Genomic DNA, 13,288 nt, shown 5'->3' on the forward strand with positions numbered 1-13,288 from the left:
AACACTAGGCTTCTTCTAGACTAATCTGTGAACTCTCATGCCAAAAACATACCTTCAGCAGCTCACATTATGTATCTTGCTAAGCCTCATCCCCATGCACCTTTTCACTCCAGGAAAAATACTCCAGGAGAGTTTGGATACTGCATGGAATTTAACACAGCTTCATTATGGGAAATGAAGCTGGTTTGATGCTCATGAGAGTGATCTGGCACAAAGAAGGTTACAGCACAGTAAACTTTGCATTGTTACATCTCCTTTTCTCTTCCAATACCTCTGTATGGCTCATCCAAGATCTTCCCATGGCCAGTGTCTCTGCTCGTAAACATCTACGTGAGGAATTGTGAAAACAAATTGATCTCAGTCTGCCTTTTTTCTTTATCCTTTTCAAGGACGCACTAACAGGAGCTGTAACAAATATCCATCACACTAGCAATTCTCATGAGATGCTTTCTCAAAAACCTCCACTAGGGAATATTTTTCCTGTTGAAAGGGATTATTTCTGTAATATGTAAAAGTTGGTTTATATAGCACATCGTCTAACTTACAGGAAGATATATTGTTACATTGGATTTAATAGTATGCAGATGAAGAGGCAGTACTGCATTCAACAAAAGCTGTGAAGCTCACTCCAATATACTCCACCATTAGTGACTCTATCATAGAATTCAAAGGTTTTATAATAAAGTGCACTGAGAAACAGCTTCAATTGCAGCAAAAATATGAGGAGAAGCACAAGGTATAAATTATTTGCTAAAAACGCTCTGAACTTGCAAAAGCTAAACATATTTTCAGTAATTGCTGGTATACAATGGAATAGGTATCACTTTTAAGCCTGGCGGAAATCTGGCATCTTAATATTAGGCAGTATGTGGCAAATAATAACTTCAAAAAGGATGACAGTCTAAAGTTTTTAACAACATCCTTTTTCCATAAAAATATTAAACCTGTTCTTCAGATGTGAAGCATTATTTATTGTTCTTTAAGAGAAGAAGGAAGATGAAAAAACTGCAAGTGTGTCATTCTCACTGGGCTGCAAAACATGTCAATAATTCCCTATTTCTTTCAAGCTGCTGACTTTTTTTAACCTTGCTGGATTGTTTGCAATTTTTAAAATCAATTTTTAAGGTACTAAATATCTGATGAAAGAGACAGAAGAAGGAGCTGGTCCTCACCAAAGGCAAATGGCCGGCCTAAGGGGTGGCTTCAGTCTTCCTCACAGCATAGACAGAAACACACTAATTACTTTAACTGATACAGGACTTAATTGCTCCCCATCTTTCACCTGTCTAGAACTAGTTCAAGGCTGTCATCCGCCCAATCTAAAGGAGGCCTGCCATACTGCCCTTGCTTATAGGAAGAAAGGAAAGCTCCAGTTTGACACAGCAGACATGAAAACACAAAAGGAAAAATGGCAAGTGAGTAGTTCTAAAACAGAGCTGAAACCTATGGATGAAGTGACAAAAAGCCATCATGCAAGGTTCTTGTGAGATCCCCACTGTACTCTGGCGAATTCACATTTAGTGCCTTACAAAACATCAGCTTATAGTCCGAAATCACAGCCTCTTGTACGGTTTTCTATCAGCAGGACCAGATCCCTACACTAACACTTACTTTATAAAGTGTCAACCAGCTTCCAAAACACATGCTTGTGTCTATGAAAGTCCTAAGTACTCTTCAGTTGTTTGTGGTTGTTATTCAAGAGTAAAAGGGTGGAAACACTGCAATTACTCACTCAAAGCAGGAGCTCTTTGTGGGTAGCTGCATAAACTTTTAATGGACTTTATTCTGCAGTCCAAGAAGGAACAAAAAGTTTTTGTGAGTTCAACTTCTGTGCTGCAAGCCTGCTGTAAAGGATGTCCCTCCAGCATTAGAAGTTCATTTAGCTGCTTCTGTTACCATTTAACTCTTAGCCTCTGTTCTGAGGCTGCCAACACAAATACCACCTGTGAAGGCCATTCTCATAAACTTGTTCTGTACGAGGGATTTGAAATGTCTGGCTCACGTTGTCTGGGAACACACAGCAACCCAAAGGCTCCAATAACCAAGACATTAAGGAAGAGGGATTTTGTCCACAGTGTTTATGGTACATAGCACATCTTCACCATGTTGCTGTGTCTGAACTGGCATAGAAGTCATAGCATGTTTCATGTGATGAGCCTAAACTCACACAGAAAAGCATTTATTCAGACCAGCTGAATCAAGCTGAAATCAGTCGACTTGCACAAATGCTGCTAAAAATTACTGCTAGAATCAGTTTTCAGTTACTACAGCAACATTAATAAGTAAGTTCCTGAGCAATATGCAAGGAAATAAGCAAGCACACCGAGGATTTCTTTATATAGGGGTGGCCTATATGAGATGATGGAACCAATTGAACTTCTCCACATCTTAAACATTCTCTTAGTAGTATATGCTAAGCTAGAAGCTATCAGCAGCAGCTCCAGGTTGAGTTGATCAAATGTTACTGAATATCACCTGTCAGGCTCCAAAACAAAATGTCCATATCTACTCATTACCTCTAGTGTTTGCCCTTGAACACAACCAACTAATCACACAGCCTCTGCTGCTCCAGTTAACCGCGTATGAAAAAAGATTTACCTTTTACAATCATTAAGGTTCCACATATGCTTGAAAGAGAAAGTATTAAATTTACTTAAAGATTAATTTGGACAGTTATTTTCACAGAATTTCACCTTACAGCCTCACATGTGCTGCACAGCTGTATTCAGGTTAGTTACTTTACTGCTGCTGTTAGGCAAGGAAAGCTAAAGAGAAACATTTAAGGCATACTATTGCTGTCTGACCAAATATGGCAAAAGGCATTCCACTGCAGTAGAGTTTATAATACAATAGCACTGACATGATTAGGAATTTAGATCAGCACATTTCAGACAAGAAGGCGGTGGTAAAAAGACAATCAATAAAAAACAACAAACAAATGTAGTATCAGGTATGTTTTTAACCAACAGCAGCCTGACATCATCTTTACTCCTCTCCACACAATTTTGTTAACCTGTTAAATATACATTCATTAGCATCCACTAGAAATGCACTTTTCATCTGGCAGCCAGAGACAAGATGGCAGACAGCATCTCCCCTTGCTTCCCTGTCCCAAACTGTGGCATGAGCCAGAAACAGAGAGGAAAGGAGGGAGGGAAAGATGGTGTGACCATAAAAAGACTCAAGGCAGCCCCACAACCACAGAAGAGCTCTGTACCATGCAGTGGTTTCTTACATTTGGGAGTACTATTCATCCATGAAATGCAATGAAGCACGTTAAGGGTTGAACTTCAGAGCTGGCAGGCTATTACAAACCAGCTAGTTCCTTGGTCCCATGAACTGAAAGATGGGGGCAGTTCTGTGAACATTTGGACTAAGGAGAAGCATCAGCCGCCAAGAACTGAAATGAAGCTGTTGGCTAGTTTACATCTTATTAGAGCGCCTCTCCTTTCCAATCTAACAGCAGGTGTTGGCTGAGTCTAATTGTACACACAGTTTATACAACACATGGTAGCATACTTGAGAGATTTAGCTCTGAATGCACACATGGGTCAATGGTGCTAGCATTTTCAATCAGGGCCATGAGGCATTTTTGCTTTGTTCTATTACAAAAATATTTACTGAAACTAATTTTCCAGTTTGGATTGATTAAAGATACAGAAGTCTGGAACAAGTACTCATTGTTCCCAAATGCCTTTGAAAAAGGACCTGGGGCTGTATCGCCCACCACACAAACAGGCAGACTCAGTTGGGATGATCTTTACCATTCTGATTTTTTCAGTTTGGCTGTAACAACAAGAAGTCCCAGTGGAATGCACAAGTTCAAACACCATGCAAGGTTCACATTGCCCACCTACAAAACTGTCTACTCATTGAATTTTGAACTTCAGTCAGTGGACCACTTTTCTGAAACCTAAGAGGAGACCGACAGACACATCCTCAGCTTTGCACAGCATCAAGGGCCACTGTTGTTTCTGTTTTGGGGCAAGTGTGAGTTAAAGATATAATCAAGCACCTGGGAACGGCTGGGGACACGGGGAGTAGGAAACCAATTATTTACTTTCTTATTTTCCAAGACCTCACATGGGATGGAGACACTGAACCATGTTAGAAAGCAGCAATCATACAGCTGGCCCTTTATGAATGTTACAGGCACTGGGAGAGGAGAGGGGAAGTTATTTTATCAGCTATTGTATTCAGAGGCAAAAGAAGACCCGTGAGGAGTGGGGGCCAGAGCTGGATGTGGAGAAAGACCAGAGCAGCAATGCAAGAAGGACAAAGACTGCACCTGAGAACTGTTTTGAAAATTCCGTCAAGTTCAAGGAGAATGAAAAGGTATAAGCCCTTGGGAATCAAGTGTGCACAAATTTAAATAAATTGGTACAATACCAGGATAGAGCAGTTTGCAGATGTTGCCAGTACAGTCACAGTGACACAACTACTGCATGCAAAGCTGACTAAAACAGACACTGAATACCCTTTGCATTGCACTGAAACCTAAAAACCATCTCCACAGGGGAACTGAAATTCAAACTGCATAAGCTGAGGCAAAGCACATAACAAGAACTGCCAGATTCTGGCACAGAACCCATAGGTTTGCACAGTGTTTAGTGACACTCCTTTAATTAATGTGTGTAGTTAATACTGGAGAAAAAAACCTTTTTTTTTGTTCCTGAGTAAATTTTTAAGACTCCTACTGGGCTGAGCCCAAGAACTCAGAAGTTTTTCAAAGGAACAAAACAAAGAAGATCTACTGAAAATTCAAGTTCACATTTTTGGTCTGAAAGAAGAAGAAAAGAGGATTAAAATTGGAATTTGATCACCTCCAAGTTGAGTACCTCGGTGACAGATCTTGTGGTTATTTGTCTCAGGCTGAGAACAGACACTCAGTCTGTGAATTTGAGAAACCCTTCCCCAGCAGCAGAATAATGGCACTAGAAACTCCCTGCTTTCAAATAAAATTATCACACTAATCTCTCATGTACAAAATTCACATGGGTATCTACTGACCTTTGAAAACTCTCACCTGAGTCATGGCAGAAAAAAAATGTGTCTTCAAACAAGCTGCTGAAACCTGCAGCAGTAAATGGCTTAAACACTTAAAAAGTCACAGAGGTATTAGAAATAGCAGAACTTTCTACTGCATGTAAAAGCTAAGACCTACCCTTAATCACCAACCCTGTATTCCAGAAATTTCACTACTTGAGTTGTAAAAACCTTCTTCTATATATACTTGAAGACCCATTCCCTGAAAATCCACAAAAAGGGACCAATTAGTTCTGGGGCTTTCACTTTCTGCTCTGAACAGCCACCACTGTAGCCATTCACTACATGAGAAAGACCAGGCTTTAGATTGCTTTGCCTGTTGCCATTCCACATCATACCTGCTTGTGTCTCAGACAGAGAAAACCCATAAAACTCTGCTACAAAAAATCAGACAAGACACAAATCTTGCCTCATGTGAACCTTGAACAGTTAAGCAGTTAAATTTTCTATTTAAAACTTGTGAAACATTACATTCAGTGGATGGAGCTCAAGAATGATCAGAAAGGAAAAAAATACACTTGTCATAAATGAAAGGTAAGTTACACAGAGGTTTCTCTGCCTTAAATAAGAGTTTCAAAAAACAGGAAGTATTACACCAAGAACATGTGGCTAACAAAACCTGTTTCCAGTTTGCATGATATGCAAAACTGCAGTGAGCAGTACCCTTACCCCAGTGAGCTTACACAAAGTCAAAAGCTATGACGGGAAGGAAATAAAAAGGAAGAGATTACACTCCAGATGGACTTTTTTGAAACCTTCATCTAAAGTGTGTTCAAAATCCCACTGCATCTCATTCATGTGAACACTGAGGGTGTGTTTTCTGATAGATTTTTTGGGGAAGGCTTTTTGGTTTTGTTTTTTTTAAGTCTCATACTCACCGCGCTCAAAAAATTTATGCAATAGCCAACAGCCTTTCCAATAAATCCTTTCATTACTGGCAAACATCACTACTGATGTCAAGAAAATTCTATTTAATTTCATCCAGTATACTGATTCTCTGGTGAAATTGCTGAGAAAGATGCTTTCCCTATCATCCCCCACATCTGTTGTGACACAGCATAATTTCGTTTGATCAAATTCTCCTTTATAGTTTGCAATAGGTTTGCACAGGCAGAACTTGTCCATCTCAAAACCATTTCTAGTTTCCTAGACTAATAGCAAGTGTTTTGCCAACAAATGGAAAAAAATTTAAAAATCATCATCATTGGTTTGGACACTCCTTGCTGTTTTCACATCAAGTCCCTGAATTTGCTTTGTGAAAGGTGGAGTTTTGAGCAAGGCTTACGAAGCCAAGCATGCAGAGACTTGGTCCTTTACCACCCTTCCTTCTCAGCAACACTGAGGGAGATGCTCTTACAAATCAAAGCAAAAATCTTCTGAGAAGTTGTTTCATTTGCTGTGCTGCTCTTCAGTACTTACACAAAAGCTGGTTCTTGTTGCTTTTGAGACAAGTACCAAAGTGCACACTCTGATCTCCCTGACTGAAAATGCTGCAGGCATCAAGCAGAGATGGCCAGTTCTTGTGATGCAGTTCTAAAGTGCATGTACAATTAAGTTTTCACCCTCCACACAGAAGCGTTATCCATTCCCTTTTAACTTACAGAAAAGCATGATGCTCAGTCTTTAATCATATTCAATATTAATACTGAAGAGTTTCCCTATTGACAGGCTAAATTCCAAATTATGTAATTATCATAATAATGTCTATTTACAGTCATTAGAAGCTTTACCTTAATTTAAAAATCCGACTGTAATTTGTCAAGATTCCTATTCATGCTGTTAAATGGATTTTTCTGCCAATTAAATTTTTATACAAGTTGCATTACATGGGAAGCAGTGAATCTGGCAAGGGACAGAGAGAAAGGGCTTCTACAGGTATGTTAACCAGAAAAGGAAGGTCAAAGAATGTGTACCCACCCCAATAAACAACGCTGGCAAACAGGTAACAATGGATGAGGAGAAGACTGAGGTACTCGACACCTTTTTAGCCTCAGTCTTCAGTGATAGCCTCTCCCCCCATGCCGCTTGAATGCATGGACAGCAGGATGGGGATGGGAGGAGCAAAGAGCTTCCCACTGTGAGTAAAGGTCAGGTTCATGACCACCTGAGGAACCAGAAGGCACACAAGTCTATGGGACCCGATGAGATACATCCCAGAGTCCTGATAGAACTAGTTGCTGTAGTTGCCAAGCCACTCCCCACATTATTTGGAAAAAGTCATGGCCGTCAGGTGAAGTCCTCAGTGACTGGAAAAAGGGAAACATTGCATCCATTTTTTAAAAGCATAGAAAAAACGACCCTGGGGACTACCGACCTCTCAGCCTCACCTCTGTGCCTGGGAAGATCATGAAACAGATCCTCCCAGGAGCTGTGCTAAGATACATGGAGAACAGGGAGGTGACTATGGACACCCATCATGGGTTCACCAAGGGCAAATCCTGCCTGACCAACCCAGTGGCCTTCTATGATGGAGTGAATCCATCAGTGGACAAGCTGAATCACAAAAGCATTAAAGAGATGCCTAAACCTAAAATGCTGTTTAGACTGGATGAGCTTGCCCATTCTTGATCATTTACAACCTAATACCAATGGTGCTCCATCAGTACAGGCTTTTCTCCAACAAACTCATTTTCTCAGTAACAGCAGTAGAGTGAGACAGCAAAACTGCAAGAAGAAGACATGGCTTCAAAGCTCCCTTCTTCTGCCCACAAAACCACAGAAAAAGCACGCTGTCTCACTGAGGAGGCACTGACTTTCTCCTCCCACATTCAATTAAGGCCATGTCAACCCCAACACAGCTGGAGAAGTTAACCATAAGAGAGAAGAAAGCAAGAAATGCATTTTCATGGACTGCATTTAAACAACAGCTGTACTGTGAAACAGGGAATGCTAAATTCTGGTTTCTTTCAGCTGCCCACATTTCAAGTTTGGATAGCTGACCTTCAGATCTAGCATAATAATAGTTTTATAAAGTATAAAACAGTAAAAAGAATTAACAAAGCAAAATCCAGTATCATTTCCAAGAAGCAAAGATAACACAGAATTATCAGAAATCAGATTTTATTCCTTCATATGGCTTGCTCACTTATTTGCTAGGTTTTTTGTCTTCTAGAATAACTAATTATTGCTATCCATACTCACATCTTCAGTAAACAGAAATGCCTTTTTGCCAGATCCTCAAAGATATTAGACCAAAAAATAGATGCTATTCTTACTGATAAAACATTACTAGGCAAAGATTCTTGTGTTTGATAATAACAAAGAATCGATTACAATTCTCTGACCTTGACTAAAAGACTAACAGCTGTGTACTGCTTTCTTCTGCTGTTCTTCAGCAGCTCTGTGTGCCCGTAGGCACAGGTTAGCAGACACAATTCCCCACACTCATACTGATAGTTAATGACTTTCAAATTTAATATTCTTGACACCACGGAGATGTGTACGTACTGACTAAAGCATATGTGGTAGCTATCTCTATTACTAGCAGGAAATGAGCATGCTTCAGGAATTCCAAAGCATTTACTGATGGTTTAGACATAAAATGTTTCTCCTTTTTATTCTCATTATACACAGAGAGACTTTATTTGGAGAATAAAGTCTTATAGATCATAATATTTTCCTGAAATTCAGCTCAATTCACATCTCCTTCACTTTCAAAAACACAAACATCATGGCATAACGTAGGTACAGACAGAAAAGCCCAAATGTTAAGCACACTGGTGCTCAGGACACTTGCTGAATTCGCACCAGAAACTGAATTCTGCTTTTCCCTAATTCACAGTAAGGCTATGAACATAAGCTCCTCAGCTTGTCTTCTCCAGCTATAGTTCTTCCAGCTTCTATAAATACATATACACGAAGTGTGCAATTAGAACACTCCTCAGGATGAGTAATTGCCACTCTGCCTCCTTCCAAACACAACCAACCAGTAAGCAAAATAAAAACTACAATCCTATTCGGAACAAAACCTCATTAAATTTCTTCCATTATATTATTGTCTAAAAGAATTATTGTACAATTGTACACTGTACAGACTGTACAATCCAGTAAGTGAACAAACAGGTATTTATCCTAAATACAGATCCAATATTACATGTCAAATACAACAAAATACCTCTTGCCATTTCCTAATGGTATCCCTATGCACTGAAAATTCATGGTATCAGTGGAGTTCTTTGCTTTAGCTCTCCACAGCAAGAACAACAGGGTTTCTAGAAGGTCACAGCAATTTTCCTGTCAAAGTTAATGCAGAAAACCCTTCAATGTAATGGGGAAAAAAATTTCTATATATGGCATTGAACTTGGGACATATTTCAGGAACTGACACTTCAGCAGTTTGCTTCAGAAGCATTCCAAAAGATACACTAAGGTGAGATACTGACTGACCCTAATTTGGACGAGCCCATTAATTTTCCAAACCTACTGGGAATGTTTTAAGTTACACTTCTCTCAGCATTTCTCCCACCCCACTTTGTATCTCTAGGTGTCTTTATGAACTTCAGTAGAAAATTCAAATAAACTTTTAGTTACTTAAACAGCTGTTACCTAACCTATCACAAGTATCAGAAGATCAGAATGACCACTCTCACTTCACAAAAGTGAAGCAGCAAAGTCAATAGCATCTTCTGAAGTCATCCCACAGGTCAGTAGCAGATGGACAAGATGGTATTTTGGGCTGTACAGTGCTGCAGAAAGCTCCATATAATGTACCATTATGGCAGCCCTTAAACAGCCACGAAGTCTTTGCATGCAAACATACTGGCCAGTGTCATGTGCTAGGAGGCAGAGTTATATTCCAGAAACCAAATATCTGGCCCACAAACACTTATTTTGATGGCTGCTTTTTCCACCCTTGATTAACAAAATACATACAGTGAAAGATATATTGTATGTCCCAGAAACTATTAGCTATTTCATATTCAAAGTAGTCATCCTAACCTAAAATCTGTCAAGATACAGCATTTCATTTAATTAATCTCTACTTTCAGAGAACTTTACAGGAAAACTGCTACCACAGCTGTAAAATTGGTACTTGGAAATGAATTTGTACTTTAAAAATAATTACCTCAAGACTGATTACTTTTCTTAACATGTGCACTATAATGCAAGCTGTAAAACTTGACCTAAAGTTATGACCTATTCCATACAGGAAAATAGATCAAATGGGATTTACATCTCTGAGAACTCCCTGTGAACATCCACATAAAGGTATACCACCAGAAACTTAGTAGCCATAAAAAAATATGTGTGTATGGTTATTATAATTTAATATCTGCACAGAAGAAACTCACAAATGTCAGAACTTTTTCCAAAGTCCAAGTGTCTAGGAAATTATTAATACATAAGACTATCATACGTATTCCTGTGGGTGCCAGCACAAGATCTTTCTTAACTTGCAATCACAGGGACTCAAACCTGCCCTGACTCAAGAGGCAGCATTACTTGCTCTACTCATATAGCACTCTAGAGATAGGCAGCCCCTAAAGCTGAAGTGGGGTGGTGGAAAAGCTAAATAAATAGGGAAATAGATGAGGAGTAAGGAGCAGTAAATCACTGCAACAGAACCAGGCAGCAGACAGCAGTCTGTTCCATATTACAGATGGCAACACAGTCAGGCTACAGTCTCACAGGATTTCCCATTTGGGAATTCAAAGTGGGGATATCCCACACTGGAAACAGGCAAAAAGAAAAAATAAAAAAGCAGTACCTTTTCAAATACATCTTATTCATCTGCCACAATCAAGTCCATATGACTGACTTTTGCTACTTGATGTATACTTCACTCCCTTTAAAATGCTGAAATGGAAAAACCTGACCTGGAAAAGGAAGTTTCAGAAACTCATTTGATGGGGAAACCACACCAACTGCCAAGGCCTGACTTGGTGTTGTGTTCACCATGATCAAAATCCCAAATCCAATAACAAGTCAGTGACAGAGATGGAGATGTTTGGTTCTTGAAACACCAGACAATTCTGCTTGCATTAACTTATTTTCCTCCCTCACTTCCCACCTTTCCCTTACCAAGGGCTTGGTTTCATCTTCATCTTTGAAATAGTAAAGCTGATCCCCCTTGAGAACAAACCAGCGTGTGTGCCAGGTCTTGACGAAGCCTCCTTGCTTCCGCAGCCACCCACACTTCATGGCAATGTGCCGCCCTGGGCTCAGTGGGAGAGTCTCTGAAGAGCTACTGTGTTCCTCCATATTGGGAATGAGCAACTCTCCTGTTGAGCAAATGAGAAGAAAAGGTAAAATAATTAGATTATCATCCAGGCAGTAACTCGCTCCTTTCAACACAGCTGGAAAAGAAACACGACTCAACTACAGAAGTGTGTTAGAAAATCATTTACCATCTGCCTGCTTATTCTCATACTAGCACCCCATCAGCTGAGAGAATTATTACTTGCCTATAAAATGTGATAATAATAACGAACTGCTAAAAATCAGGCAAGAAGCAGAAGTTTCGTTCAAGTGCCGTTTAGACTTTTTGACCAGCTCTGAAGAAGCAGCAGTTTCTTGAGTTAAGTTCTGATGGATTACAGGCAGTAACAAGGAATGAACTTAGAGTACATCTTCAGACTAAGGAAAGCAGCTGCTTTGCACCACTGGACCTCCCCATTTAACATACCTTGACAGGTTTGGAGCTTCCAAGGACATATTGTAGAAGCCTCTGCTTTGCCAAGACTTAATATAGCCAATCAGACAGGCAGGTTTTGTGGAGGTTTTTGGTTCATTTTACTAAAGTACATTTAATGGTATGGTGACAGTAAATGCAACAATAGTTGCATATCACCTGATACAAGTAACTCCCTGCCTGAAGAGTGTCTAGCCGCTTATTATAGACATTTTGCAAATCATGCAGGATTTCAGCATGTCAATTTAAGACAAAAACTGTTTCAAAACTAGAGATGCACTGTGGATTTAAACATTACAAACTTTCATATGGGGTTTTAGCCTTATTTTTAACCATTTCTGGGCAGTCACAACTCTTTCTGATGGATTTTGTACATATAATGATGCTTAACCTTCCTGGTCAAAAGGCTTTTCCTGATCCCCTATCAAGTCTAGAACTCAACAAATTCAGAATTCCAAGTTGCACGTTCTGATATTTTCAGTTGAAACACAAATCAAACCAAGACCCATGTGTGCCAAATAGTGTAAAGCTAAACAGTAAACTATTACTATGACCACCAACACAGCAGTGTGCAGAATCAAGGGTGACATTTCACTACCTCAAGGGCTTGAAGAACAAAAAGTTTCTTTTCTTTCCAGCCTACCACTGGCAGTCTTCCTCACCCAGTGAGGAGATTGTATAGCTGTCAGGGCCTGGGATAGTCAACCTTATAGGTAGTATATTTCTTGTTTCTAAACAACAGGGTGGGAAAGGAATAAAATACTCTAGACCTTGCTGGCGGAAGCCATCTCTGACTAAGACTATCTAGACTGAAGCTTCATGTTCTAACTTCAGTGAAGGAGACTGGCGAGTCCAAGCCTGGCACTCCTGCTCAGGTCCCCTGTACAGCAATGACATTGTTAGTGAACACAGTTTACAGACATCAGCGTTGCCAAGGTATGCACACTCAGCTTCTAAGATAGAGCAGAAATGAAGATACACATTCATTTGACAGATGAGACCATCACCCTGACAATTAATACAAGCACTTTGTCTGAATAGTGTTACACCATTGTAAAATAAACTGCAATACAGTCAAGCAAGAAGTAGTAAATAGATCAATACATTCCAGTTAGGAGTGGTTTTCAGCCCATTTTTCCATTGGCTTCTTTCTTCTTACTGCTCACACATCCTCCTTTGCAACAACTTCTGCAGCTGCCATCTCTGCTATGTGTTTACAGCTTTTGCTTTTAATACCCACACACAGTCTGTTGTCACATCCTGCTTTGGGCTGGATCCTGGAATCTGATCCCTGTGATTAAAACTCTTCACTGCCCTGTGCCACTGAGGTTAATGGGCCACAACACAGGCAGTTTCATTGCAAAGTACAAATTTCAGGATCAAAACTTAGATTACTTCATATTCCTCTGAGAAAAAGGAAATCTTTCTCCTGCCTCTTTAGGGTTTACATGGAGTCACCCAGAGCACTTGTACTCTGAGATTTACTTGAGCCAAGTGTCCCTGCAAGACATACAAACGTGTCTGGCTCTCTGCAGAGCAGATAAAGATATTAACTTTCGTGTCTGTGGTTACAACTGCATCCGAACAAGAATGACCCAGCTGATGAGCCCT

General features: G+C 39.9%; 1 protein-coding gene across 1 annotated transcript in view; it reads right to left on the bottom strand.

Moving 5' to 3' along the window:
- Nucleotides 1-13,288, bottom strand: part of ARHGAP24 (Rho GTPase activating protein 24) — a 209,276-nt gene that overhangs the window by 162,965 nt on the left and 33,023 nt on the right. The window contains exon 2 of the mRNA XM_071555764.1: nt 11,068-11,267. Within this exon, the coding sequence (XP_071411865.1) occupies nt 11,068-11,247 (180 nt within the window). The 5' untranslated portion in view covers nt 11,248-11,267. The remainder of the gene's footprint in view (nt 1-11,067; nt 11,268-13,288) is intronic.

The sequence above is a fragment of the Pithys albifrons genome, chromosome 5 (assembly GCF_047495875.1).
Source record: "Pithys albifrons albifrons isolate INPA30051 chromosome 5, PitAlb_v1, whole genome shotgun sequence".
NCBI classification, from domain to species: Eukaryota; Metazoa; Chordata; class Aves; order Passeriformes; family Thamnophilidae; genus Pithys; species Pithys albifrons.